Here is a 19,081-nt window from a genome sequence, read left to right as displayed (position 1 = left end):
TTCTTCTCTTACCCAGTCTTTCTCAAGGAGGGTGTTGTTTAGTTTCCATGTGTTTACTCTTTTGGTGCTGATCCTATTATTGATTTCTAATTTGACAGCATTATGATCTAGTTCCAGAACATTTTAATGACTATGGGGGCGGAGGGGAACCCAAACCCATTAGCAGTCACTCCCCACTCCCCTACCTCATGGCAACTACAATTCCACTTTCTATCTCTATCAATTTCCCTATTCCAAATCACACAATATGTGGCCTCTTGTGTCTGGTTTCTTTCACTTAACGTAACGTTTTCAAAGTTCATCAATGCTGTAGCATAATAACATTTTATTCCTTTTTATGGCTGAATAATATTCCATTGTATGAACAGAAAACAGCTTTGTATTACCCTACCAAAACCTTTTAAAAGTTCATTTCCTAAACATATATAACACAAACGTTCCACAATCTGGTGCCAACCCATCTATCTCATCTACTTTTCACCAGTTCCTAATATAAACCTTTAGTTCTAAAAAGGTGGTCTCCTCCGTATTCCATACAACTACCAATAAACTTGACCCAAGTTCTGCTGTTTCCTTTTCTGAGATCTTCTCCCATATTTCTCCTTTTGTTGTTGTTGTTATATGTCATTGAGTTGGACCCAACTCATAGCAACCCCTCCTTGGGTTCCTGAGGTGGTATCACTACAGAAGCAGATTGCCCAACCTTCCTTCTGAAGAGTGGCTGGTGGGTTTGAACTGTCAGCCTTCTGGTTAGCAGTCAAGTGCCTTAGGCACTATGCTACCAGAGCTCCCTATATTTCTCCTAGTAATTTGAAAATTTACTGTTCTTTAATAATATAATTTTAGTACTGCTTCATTTGTTTCAATGTTGTCTCTACAACTGTATCATCATAAATTCTTAAAGGCAGAGATACCATCTTATACTTCTTATGTATTTCCAACAGTGCCAAGAACAGAGCTCAGAATGAGTGCACACCTAACATTTGTTAACTAGACAATATTTTCTAATTGTTGCTGTTGTTACGTGCTGTTGAGTCGGATTCGACACATAGCGACCCCTCCTCGGGTTTCTGAGGCAGTATCACTATGGAAATAGATTGTCCAACCTTCCTTGCGAGGAGTGGCTGGTGGGTTTGAACCGCCAGCCTTCTGGTTAGCAGTCAAGTGCCTTAGGCACTATGCTACCAGAGCTCCTATTCTCTTCCAGGGAAAATCATAAAAGTCCTTTGATAAGCAATTTCCCTCATCACATGCTGACTGCAGAAGTAGATAACATTAATGCTTATTTACCCATCATCTGTTACATGAAATCACTAACAAGTTACTGTGAGCCTAGCAAAATGTATCGTTTCTCGCAGGTATAGAACAGACAATGGCCAACAGCCACCAAAAACTGCACGTGCCCTGAAATTTCAGACCCCAAGAGAGTACCAAAGCATGAGATTTTTGAGTTAGATAACTTTTCAGAGTCTCTAAAAGTTTTAAAACTTTTTTAAAAGCATCGAAATCTTTTGCCAAAAGAAACTGTATGCTGAAACTATTAATAGTAACAATAATAATAAAAGCCAATAGATATTTATTGAGTGCTTCTCATGTGGTAGATATTGTTCAGTGCACATTGTATATATTAACTCATTTAGTCCTCCCAACAAATATGGAAATAGATACAATTATCATTATAACTTTATGGATGAGTAAAATGAGGACAGGCAGAGATAAATCAAGTAACTGTACTAAGAGCAAACAGCCAGGAAACAGTGAGCCAAATCTGAACCCACCAAATTTGGCTCCAAAGTTTGCCCTCTGATCAACTATGCCTCATTAGAGAGCATAAATAAAGTGGAAATGATAGGGGCTAGAGGCTCAGCATTTCATTGCTTTAGGTTCCTACTTAGTTCTTTTCCAGCAACTCTATGGAATCAATCCTAAAGTTTAAGGAATGATAGGGTGAAAAAAAAGCTTCATCTGGTCCAACCCCTTCAATTTACAGTTGAAGAAAACAAAACCCTGAGTTGAAGTGACTTTCCAAAGTCACAGAACTATTTATTCAGTTGTAAAGTAGGACAAGAAATCAAATTTCATTATACTTGGTGGTTTCTCTACTACATCAAACATTCTGCATAAAAATTCTGCTTTTCTTCAGGAAAAAAAAATACTCAGGGATTTCTAAAAAGGATAAAGAACTCCTATTAACCATATTTTACCAAATACTTACTTTTCAGTTACAGACTCTGCAGAGGGCCCAGTAGCATTCTGACCATTAGTTACAACTTTCCCCACTTTCTTCACAGTCTCCAAAGCTCTTAATGTACTGTCAGTACTACGTGGGATTAGTGGAGAAACACTGTTTTCTGCATTTGAAATTCCATTTGTACTTGGAACAATTTTCCCCGTTGTTTCAGTACTTCCTATGACAGAAATGACATTTCCGGCTGTGGTTGTGACAGTGTTGTTTACACCAACTTTATTTAGAAGAGGAAATGTTCTTACAGTCGCATTGATCTTTTTGTTCCTTAATCGATACCTGTTTCAAAACCAATCAATATATAAGTGAATACTTCATTAAAATTTACAATGAAGAAAACAAAAAGGTAATAGGAAAGATTTGAAAGGATAAAACAGTTTTGAAAGAAGTTTCTTCAGTTAAATATCAAATGTAGTCTACAAGAAACTACTGTGATAGATGCCACAAGAAAACGTGTCATTTACATATACATAGTATACATGTATAAGAAAGCATGTAATATAGCAAAAAGTACACATATACTCAAAGAAGCCTTTTTAGAGTGTGGGAAGGGATCCTTTTGAAAATTCTACATAATTGGAATATAAAAAATATACTATGTGAAAATGACAGGACTCAGTACCAAATTTAGTAAGAAACATATAGTGAAGAGAAAGCATATGGAAGAGTTGAAAGCATTCACTGCTCTTACCAAACTGTGAAAGCATTATGTAATTAAAAAACAAAACAAAACAAAACAAAAAACCCCAAAACCACAATTCATTCGTAAACAAGCGTTAACACAGAAACATAGAAATTTAATATAGTATCTTTCAGATTAGTTATGTCTAAAGTAAAAATAATAAATTAGGATTAAAGACCTTTCTAATATTAAGTTGAATTTATGGAACCAGATGTAAATAATACTCTAATAAAACCAAACTCACTGCCATCGAGTCGATTTGACTTATAGTGACCTCTCCTTGGGTTTCTGAGGTGGTATCTCTATGGAAGTAGATTATCCAATCTTCCTTCCAAGGAGTGGCTGGTAGGTTTGAACCACCAGCCTTCTGGTTAGCAGTCAAATGCCTTAGGCACTACACCACCAGAGCTCCCAATATTCTAATACATGATGCAATTTGATCTTAAGACTCCAATTTAAGAAAAATGGTTTCTACTTGTTTGAAAGTAAATTTCATTATAATGTAGTCCTGGTCAATGTTCCCTCCAGTATTTTAAAGTGGTGGAGAAATTATGTTACATGAATAGAATACTACACATATTTGAGCTCGTAATTATATATATCTAAATTAATTTGATATTATTATATATAATTAAACATGGTAATTAAATATATATGTTGTTGTTGTTATGTGCTGTTGAGTTGGACCCGACTCATAGCGACCCCTCCTTGGGTTTCCAAAGCAGTATCACTAAGGAAGTAGATTGCCCAACCTTCCTTCTGAGGAGTGGTTGGTGGGTTTGAACCGCCAGCCTTCTGGTTAGCAGTCAAGGCTTTAGGCACTACACTACCAGGGCTCCTAAATATAAATAGTATTAGTGATTAATAATACTTTCACAGTACCCTATTAGTTCTTCAGTATTTATAAATGGATTTGTTATTTTCAATCTTCTTCACACACACACACACGCACACACACACACACACCCGATAACAGAAGCAGGTGAAACTCAATAAAGACAAATGTCCCCAGATGCCAATCAGACGGGATGGAGGTGGAGTGACAGAAAATGATTTAAAAAAAAAGCAGGTTATGGCCAGTTTATATATGTCATCTTGTAAGTACCAGGGAACTAACGATTAAGAAGGAGGAACATGAGTAGACCTGTACTTTAGAAAGGCAACTGAGTGGCACAGAGTGGCCCAAAGATCCCTGCACTTTCCTCAACATGCTCTCTGAAATCCTTTCTTCATTCTTCACCTCAAATGTCCCCATACAAAACACCCAGCTGCTCCTTGCTTTTCATCCTCAAAGGACAAATCTCAGGTATCACTAAGTTTGTAAAAACACTCTAGCAAGCAAACAACAGTTTTGATTGTGAGCTTATCAGATCACAATTTAAAAGAAAGGAGTTATGAGAAGTAAAAAAAGGACAAGAAGTAACAAGACATATTAGACTGCTAACATCTAGGTAGCTAAAAATACTTCCTTCCTATTCATGTAGGAACTGAATCTGGACTTAGAATCTGGAATGTTACACTTAAAAAAATCTAATTACTCCCTATTTGTTTTTTTATTATAAAAAAAAAATATACACACAAAATATTTGCCAGTAAAACCTCCACATTTATAATTTAAAGATACTGATTACATACTTCATTATCATGCCACCATTACCACTATCCTTTTACAAAATATTCTACCCCCATTAATATAAACTCAATGGCTTCCCAAACAAAACTTCCCTCTTTCCCTCTCCCTACCACTTCTGGTATATACTTGCTTATTTCATGTAAATGAGAATATACAGTATTTTTCCTTTTGCAAGTGACTTATTTCACTCAGTATGTTTTCATCTATGTGGTGCCATGCATCAGAACTTCAATTCTCTTTACAGCTGCAAAATATTCATTGTATGTATATACAGGTATGTGTCATTAATATCCAAGATACACTCTAGGAAACAGGACATAATGTGATGTGGACATTGTGTGAACACCATTATTAAATATAGTATATATATTTGTATGTATTTGATACACATATATGAAAGTAACCCTTGCCCAAGCAGCTCTTGGCTCTCCATTAGCAACTTGGAACCTCAGGGTTTGGAAACTTGCACCTGCAACTGGCTGCCTCTGGGCATGCAGCACTCTCATAGCAGCCCTAGGGAGCCTGATCAGAATCAGAAACCTGTGGGATAAAGATCTGCCACAGCACAGTGTCCCTGCAGGCACCAACCTGCAGGTTGGGTAGGCAGGGTACATGCAGCCGTGGGAGCTGCAAACCGTGCTGCAGCTCAGGGGATGCCACCAAACAAAGCAGCTGTGGAAGCCAAGACACGTGCTGGTCCCCTTCTAAGCAAGCCCTTCCTCCCTGCCCCACAGACAAATATGCATGCAGTCTGACTTTGCCAGATGGGACATATACATTGCATACCTATACCACATTTTGTTTATCCATTAACGTGTTATCTGTACACATCTGGGTTGCTTCTACCTTTTACCTACTGTGAGAAGTGCTGTAAAGAACATGGGTGTACAGGTTTCTGCTTGCTTTCCTGCCTTCATTTCTTCTAAGTACCTACCAAAGATTGGGACTACTGGGTCATAAGGTAATCCTATGTTCAACTTTTAGAGGAAAACCCGAACTGTTTTCCACAATGGCTGTACAGTCTCACCAGTAACAGCTAAGAGTTTCACTCACATTGACAACTAGTTCAGAAATAAAGAGAATGTTGACACAATGTGAAGAAGAATATAACTGTAAAAAGGATGTGATGGAGGAGGCAACTGACCTCCTCATTTAACTTCACCAGGAGGGAAGAGGATCATTATCAGTAGCCCAAGGCTGATTGCTACGAGGCAGATACCAGATTTGACTTCACCCTCCAACCTTTTTACAAATTCTGATATCAACCATCTCTCACTTCTCTGCTGGGTTCGATAATTTGTTGCAATGGCCGGACAAAACTCAAAGACAATACAATTAATTTAAACTTCCTGCCCTCCAACCTTTTAACCTATGCTTTAGAATAGCTGTTATTTATTTGATCTTATATAGACAATTTTTTTAAAAAAGCAAAATACTCGGTGACAATTTTTATTTTTTGATTTAAACTGTCACTTAGTTTAAAGGTGACTTCAATTCAAAATTTAAAGAGTAACTTAGAGCAATAGTCTCAGGGACTGCTCCAGCCTCAGTAGGTACTATAACCCTAGATTCTTAAGAATTTGAAGTTCTGTTCTACATTTTTCTTCCTTTCTATCAGGATTCATCTATTGTGTCTGACTGGACTTTTGCTAGTGGTAGCTGAGCACCATCTAGGTTCTTCAAGTCTCAAACAGAGGAGTGGTTCATGGAGATAATGAGTCATATCGTCTAGTTCCTTTGCTGATTCTTGAGTTTCCTTTCTCTCTTGTTCCAGCCAGCAACAGATCAATAGGTGTGTATTAGCCACTAGTAAGCTTTGAAGACCCCAGATGCTACTGAGCATACTGGGAAGCAGAACATAAACTTTAAGTATTATGCCAATTGACTGGATTATCCCATGAGAGCATAGCCCTAAGTCTCCAAAGCAAGAGAACGAATCTCATGAGGTGACTGGTATGTCTAATTATTATCTGCATCTCAGAGTCACCCTCCCTATTTTAGCTTTTTGGGGTTGTTGTTCGTTGCCCCAGGAGCTCTGGTAGTGCACTGGTTAAAGCATTCGACTGCTAACCAAAAGGCTGGTGGTTAGAATGCACTAGCCACTCTGTAGGAGAAAGATGAAGCAGTCTGCATTCACAAAGATTTACAGCCTTAGAAATCCTATGGGGCAGTTCATCTGTCCTACAGAGTTTTTATGAGTCAGAATTGACTCAATGGCAGTGGATTTGTGTTTGTGGTGGTTGTTATTTGCCTACTTCTTGATAAGGTTGTTTGTCTTTTTTTGTTAAGTATAAGTCTCATATTTGGATAGTTAAGTCTTTATCTGATAGAGGATTTCTCAAATTTTTTTTCCCAATCTGTAAGCTGTATTTTCAATTTGATGGTAAGGCCCTTTCATGTACAAAAGTATTTAATAACTATAAGGCTCCATCTATCTTTGCTGCCAGAGCAAATACCCTCATACGCTGTTGGTGGGACTGTAAAATAGTATAACCACTGTGGAAAATGGTATGCCACTTCCTTAAAAAGTTGGAAATAGAAACACCATATAATCCAGTATTCCCACTATTAGGTATATATATCTTACAGAAATGAGAGCCATGCCATGAATAAATATATGCATACCCATGTTCATCATAGCACTATTCACAATAGCAAAAAAACAAACAACATAAATGCCAGTCAACAGATAAATGGATCAACAAATGACAGTACAAACATACAATGTTAAAGAATAACAATGAAACTGTAAAACACCTCCTAACATGGATGAACCTGGAGTACATTATGCTGAGTGAAATTAGTCAATCACAAAGAACAGATATTATATGAGACAGTAACTGTAAAAAGTAAAGAAAAAGTTTTCAACAGAAAGAAAATATTTGATAGTTACCAGGGATGGGAGGGGAAAGGAGGGTAGGTCATTAATTAGAGGGTAGAGACATATTAACTTGGGTGAAAGGGAAGACAATATATAATAAGGGGGACATCAGCATAAATGTTCAAGGCAAAGGAAGATACTGAGAAGAGCACAAAGGTTAAAGACAACTGTAAATGGGGAAGTTATGTTGGTGAATGTCTTGTACATGTTTTCACAACAAAAGTAAAAAAGAAAAGTAAGAGGCAACAGAAGTAAATACTATTACATGTATAATTCTGCAGAAACAGTAGTAACAATAATCAGTTGAGTAGATACATAAACAGACATTAAGTTGAACAGGTATGGGAAGGCAAATGGGACTACACCCACAAATATATAAAGGTTTGACAGAGGTATTATTACATATGTATTTATATATGCTGTAAATATATCGCTAGGTTTTAAACACCAGAGGCTCAGCCTCAAAACTCACGTCTACATGTCACCACAGTAGGACAAACCGACAGACAAGTTTGTCCTGCTGTTAGAGACCTCTCTTATCCCCCCCACCTGGGTCCCTGTGGCTGACTGTTCCCTCTGTCTGGCTTCCTGTCTTTTAATCCCCTTTCTCCTGCTCTTCTGGCCTGCTTCTTTGGGCGTCCCTGAGTTTCCCCTCCTCACCTAATCCCTTCGGCTGATTGCTCTGCTCTTCTCTATATCCACAAATATAGTAAAGCCTACAGGAGCTAAAGTTATGAAATCTTCTTAGCCATAATCAAACACCCTGAAGGAACAAGTTGGTACACCTGGAGGCTTAGAATCATAGTCTCAGGGGACATCAAGGACAAATGGCATCACACAGTTTACAAATAAAATGTTCTACATCGTGTTTTGGTGTGTAGTGACTAGGGTCTTAAAAGCTTATTACTGGCCATCTAAGGTTAAGTACTGTTTTCTCTTCATCCATAGCATAGAGTAGTGAAGAAAATCAAAGATACAAGCAAACAATTAGTCCAAAGGACTAATGGACCACGTGAACCCCAGCCTCCACAACCATGAGACATCAAGAACTAGATAGTGCCTGGCTACTACTATTTACTGCTCTGAAAGGGATCACATTAGAAGGTCCTGAATACAGCGGGAGAAAAATGTGGAAAAAAACTTAGCATTATAAAAAACACCAGGCTTACTGATGTGATAGAGACTGGCAGAACCATCAAGACTATGGCCCTTGAGCTCTCTTCAAGCCTGGAACTGAACTCCTCCCCAAGGCCTAACTTTCAGCCAAACAATAGATAGGTCTATACCAAACAAAAGAAAAAAACTCACTGTCATCGAGTTGATTCTGACTCACAGAGACCCCCACTGAGTTTCTGAGGCTATAAATATTTATGGGAGTAGACTGTCTCATCTTCCTTACATGGAGCAGCTGGTGGGTTTGAACTGCAAATCTACTGGTTAGCAGCCAAATGCCTTATCCACTATGCCAAATTAGGGAAATATACACTCTTTAGATCAACCATTTGAGACCATAAGGGCAGCATTTGCCCAAGGATAAAGTTCAGAAGGCAGGAAGGGATAGGAGAGGAGGAGGAATGGAAACAGGAAACACAGGGAGGAAGTGGGATGAGTGATGTTACACTGTTGGCATTGAAATCAAAGCCATGAAACAAAATGTGTATGAATTGTTGAATGGAAGATTGATTTACTCTGTAAACCCTCACCCAAATCACAAAAAGTTAAAACCACCACCACCACCACCAGGTCCCCAAAGCTCACCCCTACATTTTCTTCTTATAATTTTATAGTTTTAGTCCCTATTCTTTTAAAATCATCCATGCGTTCCCTCAGGCAATCAATCCCTTGCTTATGTAGCTTAAAATGCACAATTCAGCATTAAAACCTCCCCTGAAAATAACTTTTAACTCCCTTAGTCCACTCTCTTTGTTGAATTAACCTGCTAAAGCCCAATTTTGATTAAATGTAATTCTTCACTTACTTTGTGCCTACTCCCAGTTAGATGAATATGATGGAGAAAATGTATACAATCACGTATCTATACTCCTTTTAAAATTATGATCAATCAGTCCTAAGCCAGATGGCTTTACTGGAGAATTCTACCAAACATTCAGAAGAGCTGACACCAGCTCTACTCAAATTATTCCAGAACATAGAAAAGGATGGATTACTCCCAATTTCATTTTAAGAAGCAAGCTTAACCATGATACCAAAACCAGACAAAGACACCACTAAAAAGGGAAATTACAGACCAATATCCTTCATTAATATAGATGCAAAAATCTTCAAAAAAATCTTAGCCAATAAAATCTAACACCGTATCAAAAAAATAATATACCATATATCCAAGTAGGATTCATAATGGATATGCAAGGACAGTTCAGCATCAGAAAAACAATCAATGTGATCTACTGCATAAAAAAACAAAGTAAAAGAACCACATGGTCCTATCAATTGATGCAGAAAAGAGTTTGATAAAATCCAGCACCCATTCTTGATAAAAACTCTCAGCAAAATAGGAACAGAAGGGAAATTCTTCAACATAATGAAGGGCACATACGCAAAATAAACACTCAACATTATTCTCAATGGAGTGAGACTGAATGCATTCCTTCTGTGAAGGGGGAACCAGACGAGGATGCCCTCTATCATTACTTCTATTCAACATAGTATTGGAAGTCATAGTCAGAGCAGTAAAGCAAGAAAGAGAAATAAAAGGCCCCCAAATTGTCAAAGAAGTAAAACTATCTCTATGTGCAGATAATATGATCCAATACATAGAAAAACCAACAGACTCAGCAAAAAAAATATTGGTAATAATTGAAAGATTCAGCAAAGTAGCAGGATACAAGATTAACATACAAAAATCAGTTGGATTCCTCTATATCAACAAAGAGATCTCTGAAAAGGAAATCAGGAAAAACAATACCATTTACAACAGCTACCAAAAAGACAAAATACTTAGGAATTACTCTTATCAGGGCCACAAAAGACATATACAAAGAAAACTACAAAACCCTACTACAAGAAATTGTAAGAGACTTGCATGAATAGAATAACATACCATGTTCATCGATAGAAAGACTGACCATTGTGAAAATGTCAATACTACCCAAAGTAATCTATAGATTCAATACAATCCCAATCCAGATTGTATCAACAGTTTTTAAGGACACAGAAAAATTAACTACTAATTTTATATGCAAAGGAAAGAGATCTAAGATAAGCAAAGCGCTACTGAAGAACAACAAAGTAAGAGGTCTCATATTTCCTGATCTCAAAACCTACTGTACAGTCACGGTAGTCAAAATAGCCTGATACTGGTATGAAGAGAGAGACACAGACCAGTGGAAAATAAAGGGAGATCCAGAAATGGATCCATCCACTTATGGAGAGCTAGTCTTGGACAAAAGGCCAAAATCCATTAAATGGGGAAGAGAAATTCTCTTTGACAAAGGTACTGGCCAAAATGGGTATCCATTTGCACAAAAATGAAACAAGATCCCTATCTCACACTATACACAATAAGTAACTCAAGATGGATTGAAGACCTAACTGTAAAACCTAGAAGTATACAGCTCATCAAAGAAAAAACAGAGGCAAACTTAGGGGCCCTAATTTATGGTGCAGATTATCCAACAAAACCAAAGATGCACAAATACTGGAACAGAAACTAGATAACTGGGACCTTCTCTAAAAATTAAATTCTTATGTGCATCAAAAGACTTCTCCAAAAAAGTAAAAAGAGAACCTACAGATTGGGAACAAATATCTGGCAATGGTACATCCAATAAGGAACTTATTTCTAAAATTTATAGAAAACTTCAACACCACAATATCTAAAAGACAAACAATCCAATTAAAAAATAGGCAGAGGACATGAACAGATACCTCACCAAAGATGACATTCTGGTGGCCAACACAAGAAGAAATGCTTGCAATCATTAGCCATTAGAGGGATGCAAATCAAAACAATGAGCTATCATCTCACTCCAGCAATTACAGTAAAGTTAAACAGGACTTCTTCTTCTTGTTCAGTGCTGTCGAGTTGTCTCCAACTCATAGCGACCCTATGCACAGCAGAACAAAACACTGCCCAGTCCTGTGCCAGCCTCACTATCCTTGTTATACCTGAGCCCATCGTTGCAGCCACTATGTCAATCCACCTCATTGAGGGCCTTCCCCTTTTTCTTTGACCCTTTACTTTACCTAGACTGATATCCTTCTCCAGGGAATGGTTCCTTCTGACAACATGACCAAAGTAGGTGAGACAAAGTCTGGCCATTCTTGCTTCCAAGGAACATTCTGGCTGAACTTCTTCCAGGACAGACTTGTTAGTCCTTTTAGCAGTCCATGGTACTCTTAGCATTCTTCTCCAACACCACAACTCAAAAGCATCAACTTCTTCAGTCTTCCTTATTCACTGTCCTGCTCTCACATGCATAGGAGGTGACCGTAAATATCATGGCTTGGGTTAGGCGCACTTAGTCTTCAAGGAGAGATCTTTGCTCTTCAGCACTTTAAAGGTCTTTCGCAGCAGATATGCCCAATGCAGTATGTCATCTGATGTCTTGACTGATGCTTCCATTGGTGCTGATTGTTGTTGTTGTCATGTGCCGTCAAATCAGACCTGACTCATAGGGAACCCTCCTTGGGTTTCTGAGGCAGTATCACTATGGAAGTAGATTGCCTAACCTTCCTTCCGAGGAGTGGCTGGTGGATTTGAACCGCCAGCCTTCTGGTTAGCGGTCAAGTGCCTTAGACACTATGCTACCAGAGCTCCCTGATTGTAGAACCAAGTAATACGAAGTCCTTGACTACTTCAATCTTTTCTCCATCCATCATGAATTGTTTATTAGACCAGTTGTGAGGATTTTTGTTTTCTTAATATAGAGATGTAATCCACACTGCAGACTGCATGTACTCTTTAATCTTCATCAGTTATCCTCACTTTCAGCAAGCAAAGTTGTGTCATCTGCGTATCGCAGGCTGATAAGGAGTCTTCCTCCAATCCTGACGCCACGTTCTTCTTCATATAATCCAGCTTCTCGGATTATTTGCTCAGCATACAGATTGAGTAATGGTGAAAGGATACAACCCTGATGATTTTAAACATGCAGTATCCCCTTGTTCTACTCGGAACAACAGCCTCTTGATCTATGTACAGGTTCCTCACAAGTACAATAAAGTGTTTTGGAATTCTTACTCTTCTCAATGTTATCCATAATTTTTTTTGATCCACACAATCAAATGCTTTTGCAGAGTCAATAAAACATAAGTAAACATCTTTCTGGTGTTCTTTGCTTTGAGCCAAGATCCATCTAACATCAGCTATGATATCCCTTGTTCCATATGCTCTTCTGAATCCAGTCTACATTTCTGGAAGCTCTCTGTCAATATACTGCTGCAACCATTTTTGAATTATCTTCAGTAAGATTTTATTTGCATGTGATATTAATGGTATTTTTTCAACAAGATAGAAAACAACAAATGCTGGTAAGGGTGTGGAGAGATTGGAGCTCTCATTACACTGTGGATGGGACTGTAAAATGGTACAACCACTGTGTAAAACTGTATGGTGCATCCTTAAAAAGTTGGAAATAGAAATACCATTTGATCCAGCAATCCTACTACTAGATACGTAAGCTAAAGAAGTGACAGTCAGGACACGCATAGCTATATACACACCCATGTTCATCATAGCTTTATTCACAATAGAAAAGACATGGAAAAAAACCTAAGTGCCCATTAACAGATGAATGTACCAAACTGTGGTATTATATACACAATGGAATACTAAGAAACATTAAAGAATAACAAAGAATCTCTTAACATAGATGAACTTGGAGGATATTATGCTGAGGGAGCTCTGGTAGCGCAGTGCCGAAGGCACTTGACTGCTCACCAGGAGGCTGGTGGTTCAAACCTACCAGCTACTCCTCGGAAGGAAGATGGGGCAATCTACTTCCGTAGTGATACGGCCTCGAAAACCCAAGGAGGGGTCGTGATGAGTTGGGTTCGACTCAACAGCACAAAACAACAAACAACAATGCTGAGTGAAATAAATCAATCACAGAGGGACAAATATTCTAAGAGTCCACTATTGTACAAAGTGAAGGAAAGGTTTACATATAGAAGGAAACTTTCTGTGTTAGTTACTGGGAATGGGAGGAAAAACTGCTAGCTAGGTAAGAGACAGGTACCGATCTGGGTGAAGGGAAAAACAATACAGTCAAAGTAGGTGACCAGCACAGGAGCTCTGGTAGCATAGTACCTAAGGGACTTGACTGCTAACCAGAAGGTTGGCAGTTCAAACCCACCAGACACTCCTCGGAAGGAAGGTTGGGCAATCTACTTCCATAGTGATACTGCCTTGGAAATCTCAGGTCTGACTTGAGGGCACATTATTACAACAACAACAGGTGACCAGCACAATATCACTAAGGAACAGGAAGACATGGAGAGGTACACAAGATAAAGACAACAAGGATAAATACTATTACATACACAACACAACATTACCAGTAACAACAAACATTAATCTATGGGTGGATAAATAAGTAGTCAGGAAAGATGATCAGGCATGGGTAGGAAAATGGGAATATACCTATGACCATACATAGGTTTTGCAGACAGTATTTCTACATATGTATTTGAATGTGCTATAAAAATATCCATATATATAATAGACCTAACAAGGGACAAAGTTATGGTAACTTCTCAGCCACAGCCAAACACCTTGAGGGAGTGAGTTGCTGGGCCTACAGGCTTGGGACCATGGTCATGGGGGACATCAAACTCAACTGGCATAACACAGTACACAAAACACAAGGTTCTACAACCTACTTTGTAAGTAATGACTAGAGTTGTCAAAGCTTGCGAGTGGCCATCTAAGATGCAACTATCAGTCTTTCCTCATGTGGAGGAAAGAAGAGTGAAGAAAATCAAAGATGCATGGAAACAATTAGTCACAGGGACTAGTGGACCATTAGCGCCCCAAGTTACATGACCCTGAGAGCAGAAGAACTAGATGGTGTCCAGCTATCACTGCCAATCACTCAGAAAGGAAACAAAATTTGAGATTCTGGACAGAGTGAGAGAAAAATGTGGAACAAAACTCAAAATCAAAAAGAGTAGGCTTACTGCTCTGATAGATAGTGATGGAATCTCTAAGACTATGGTAATTTCTAGTTACCTTTCAGGCCTAGAATTGAACTCATTCCTGTGGCTTAACTTTTAATCAAACAATAGACAGGCCTACAAGGTGAACAATTACACCAGGTAGGTACACTCCTCAGAATAATCAACCATGGGAGATCAGAAGGTCAGCATTGCACAGGGAGAAGTTCAGAAAGCATGAATGCATAGGAAGAACCCAGGAAAAAGGTAACCAAAGGGAGGACGTGGGACAAGAGCAGTTGTATTTTGAGGATTGCAATTAATGTCATGAAATAAAATGTGTATGAACTATTGAATGCAAAACAAATTCGCTCTGCAAACTTTCACTGAAATCACAAAAAGTTGAAAAAAAACCAACCCCAACAGAAAGATGTTTACCTGTGTTCTACTGACCATGGAAAGGGATCATTACAGATTATGGATAACATTGTGAAAACTGAGAATTCTAGAGCACTTAACTGTGCTCATGTGGAATCTATACGTAGACCAAGAGGCATTCATTCAAACAGGGCAGTGCATGGTTTAAAATCAGGAAAGTGGTGCGTCAGGACTGTATCCTTTCCCCATATTTACTCAATCTGCATGCCAAGTAAATAACCTGAGAAGCTGGCCTAAATGAAGAATGCAGCATCAGAATTGGAGGAGAATTAATCAATAATCTGTGATCTGCAGATGATACAACCTTGCCTGCTGGAAGTGAAGATATGAAGCACTTACAGGAGCCTTCAGCATGGATTACACCTCAACAAAAAGAAAAGAAAAATCCTCACATCTGGGCCTATGAGCAACATCATGATAAATGGAAAAAAGATTGAAGGTGTCAAGGATTTGATTTTACTTGGATCCATAATCAAAGCCCATGTAAGCAGCACTCAAGAAATCAAGCAACATACTGCACTGGACAAATCTACTGCAAAAGACTTCTTTTAAAGTATTAAAAAGCAAAGATGTCACTTTGAGGGCTAAGGTACATCTAACCTAAGCCACGGTATTTTCAACCACCTCATCTATATAGGAGAGCTAGAAACTGAGTAAGGAAGACAAGAAGAATTGATGCATCTGAATTATGGTGTTGGCAAAGAATACTGAATATACCATGGACTGCCAGATGAAAAGAATTAATCTGTCTTGGATGAAGTACAGGCAGAATGATCCTCAGAATGAAGATGGTGATACTTTGTCTCACATAACATTGATCATGTTATCAGGAGGGACCAGTTGCTGGAGAAAGACATTATGCTTGGTAAAGTAAAGGGTCAGTGAAAAAGAGGAAGACCCTCAACAAGATGGATGGACACAGTGGCTGCATCAATGGGCTCAAGCATAGTAACAATTGTGAGCATAGCACAGGACCAGAAAGTGTTTTGTTCTGTTGTACATAGTGTCACTGTGTGTTGGAACTAACTCAACAGCACCTAATAAGAGCAACTACAGCAAAATGGAAACGCTCAGTAAGTATGTGATGTGCAGGCCAGTTTTTCAAAAGAAAGACTGAGATCAATTTTTTATGTGAGTCTTCAATGGTGAATGCTTAGATTAAAAAGTGAAACAGTAATAAAGATTTGGATAATGAATAATCTAGCATGTTTATTTTTTTAGATCTTCTAGGATAAATGGACATAGAAAAAGACAATACCCATAGAAGAGGGAGAAAGAAAAGACATAGAAAAAAAGAATGCTAAGAAATTAAAGGTCAGTTTCAAAAACAAAAACAAAAACAAAGTTATCTGCTTTATCATTTTGCCTAGGACCTTGTTACTACTTTCAATTGAATCTGATCAAACAAATAAAAGGGTGCAGAGGGGTATTTCTGTTCTGCACACATGCTTAGGAGAAACACGGATTCCAGCTATAAACTGATCTAAAGACACGAGCCTTGAATAAAGTTTCAAATCATTTATCATGTTAATCTTGCTCCCATAGGCAACATGATTCCAAACAAACAAAAAAAAAAGAGCTTATTTTGCAATCTGAAGAAATCTACTCTGAAACTCATCACAAACTTTAAGACTATATAAAGAACTTTCCTTAATTACCAAAAATTAAACACGTATGAAAGAGATTTCTCCTAACTTACTTTTCAAGTTCTTCCTGAGAATGGGCAAATGTACAATTTGTTCCTCGTGGACATCCTCCTTGCTGCCGTAGATCTCGGCACATACTAGTCTTATATTTACTGTTTGGCTGAGGCTGCAAAAAAGGAAAACATCAGATGTATGGAAAACTGAAGATTCTAGCTGTCAATCACTCCTGAGACTTTAGAACTTAATAATTACACCCTTAATTCTTTCTCACATTAGAAACATAATTCTTGCACTGAAACAACTTACCATTCCATTTTAGTATCATGCCTATTATGAACTACAGGGTATAACCTGGAGTTGGCATTTAGACATTCCTTTGAGAATTATCTGAAATAGGTTGAAAGGTATGTGTATTTATTTGTCAGACAATGTAATGCCTGAGAAAATAAAAGATTTTCTCATCAATTTACTGTTGTCTTAAAATTCTGATACCAAAACCAAGCAATTTCAAAACCTTAAAAAAAAAAAAAAAAAAGCAATAAGCTTCGCCCACTTAAATTGTCCTAGGAAAGGCAGAATACAATTTCCCCCTGAAAGTAAAAAAATTAAGAAATACCAATCTATTTGTCAACTTTAGAATACAACTCTCCTTGGAACTGTTTAAGCTCATATAAACAATGAAATAGAATATTAAAAAACACATTAATTACTGTAATTTGAATTACAATCTAATACATCATTCTTACTTTTGTGACCCTAATAAAATGAAAACATTTATTTTTCATGTAATATTTGAATATTATGAAGTCTTCTAATAGAATGAGGACAGAAGAATGGAAAGACCACAGAATAGAAGTAAATTTGATCTAAACTCTCACTACTACCAGCATGAACTTAAGATACGTTATTTAACCTCTTTAAACTTTACTTAGAAGGAGCTCTGGTGGTGCAGTGCCTAAGGCATTTGACTGCTAACCAGAAGGCTGCTGGTTCAAACCCACCAGCCCCTCCTCGGAAAGAAGGTTGGGCAATCTACTTCCATAGCGATAATGCCTCGGAAACCCAAGGAGGGGTTGCTAAGATTCGGATACAACTTGATGGCAGTGAGTTTTGTTTTTTGTTTTTTGGTAAACTTCACTTTGGGAATAGCAATTACCTTGAAGATGGCTGTGAGGATTAAAAATAGTATACGTAAAATACTGAACATAGTAACTGGCTCACAGTAACTTAATAAATGGATATTATTATTAAAGAGTTATAGCTTAAAAATAACTCTGAAAGTACACTGATAATATCTTGAAAATTCCAAATCCACACATTTACAAGCAAGTTCATTTGGGTGGTAGCAATGGGAAAAATGGACAACTTCCCCACATTAGATAAATATTACACAAAATGGAAAGAATCAATGGTCTATATTTGGTCATAAACCTTTTGAAGTACACTTAATTTGTATTCAACACATTCTTCAAACTGTTGCTGCTATGAAATGCTTATGAGAGACCCTAAAACTTGAATTTTTCCAAAAATACAGAGACAGTAACAGTTTATGAGGGATGGTGAATATAAGTGATGACACTGAATTACATACTTAAAAACTGTACAAATGTTAAATGTTTTGTTATGTATATTTTACCATAAAAACGTAAGGAAGTTACATTAACAGCTTGTTAACAAACTTTCAGAGATAAAAGCAGTCAGAATTGCCATAAATGTACTTACCTGAGGTGCTTCGTGGCCTTTTCTACTATAATTCTGTATGAAATCTACAAGCCCATGAACCACTGTTTTAACAGCAACCATTGCATTTTCTAGCTGCTCCCAAGTTGGTGAAACAGCATCTAAAATAAACCAAGGAGATGGGGTTGGGAGAAGAATTTGTTAGCAATAATTCTCTTGTGTTATTAAAGTCAGAGATAGAAAATTTGTAAGAAACTGAGTATTTTCCCACATACCTGGGTTAGGATCTATGTTTGCAAGAAGCTCTAAATGAGGCCTCAGTCTATTTAAGTTAGCTGGGTCACCTGTTCGTTGCAATACAATTGTCAATTCCTGGACACTCTTCGCAAATGATTCTGGAGACTGGAGCTAACAAACAGAAAAGAGACTGGCTTTTACTCTAGTTCTTATGACATATCTATGTTCGAATGCTTTCATGTAGTCAGCATTAAATAGGTTTTTCTGTGTCTTCAGATTCCATAGTAGGAGTATCAATGATGAATTAAATTTTCACCTCAGAATCTGCCCTATGAAATTCATCATTAGACACTTAGAAAACTTTTTATAACCTGTATTCTCTCTCTGGGGTCAGAATGTAAATAAACCTCAGACTCTGTAAGCCTAGTTGCTTTTTTTCTAATATCCTGTATTTGCTTCTCTGTTGTCTCTCTAGTTTATTTTGAATGTTAATAAAAGTAACACAACAACAACAAAAATTTAT

The 19,081-nt window shown here is 37.6% G+C and overlaps 1 protein-coding gene and 1 non-coding gene across 2 annotated transcripts in view; both read right to left on the bottom strand.

The window, feature by feature from the left end:
- The window catches only part of RC3H2 (ring finger and CCCH-type domains 2), a 57,836-nt gene that overhangs the window by 15,927 nt on the left and 22,828 nt on the right, over positions 1–19,081 (bottom strand). Inside the window, exons 6-9 of the mRNA XM_007936630.1 lie at positions 18,597–18,729; positions 18,364–18,482; positions 16,695–16,807; positions 2,216–2,524 (exon numbers count right to left, since the gene is read on the bottom strand). Of these exons, the coding sequence (XP_007934821.1) occupies positions 2,216–2,524; positions 16,695–16,807; positions 18,364–18,482; positions 18,597–18,729 (674 nt within the window). The remainder of the gene's footprint in view (positions 1–2,215; positions 2,525–16,694; positions 16,808–18,363; positions 18,483–18,596; positions 18,730–19,081) is intronic.
- LOC122149643 lies at positions 18,815–18,925 on the bottom strand. Its single transcript, XR_006163247.1, has one exon. It is a non-coding gene; the product is annotated as a small nucleolar RNA SNORD90 (small nucleolar RNA).

The sequence above is a fragment of the Orycteropus afer genome, unplaced genomic scaffold (assembly GCF_000298275.1).
Source record: "Orycteropus afer afer isolate SDZICR_OR568_19922 unplaced genomic scaffold, OryAfe1.0 scaffold00037, whole genome shotgun sequence".
Taxonomy (NCBI): domain Eukaryota; kingdom Metazoa; phylum Chordata; class Mammalia; order Tubulidentata; family Orycteropodidae; genus Orycteropus; species Orycteropus afer.
This window is presented reverse-complemented; position numbering and strand designations above follow the sequence as displayed.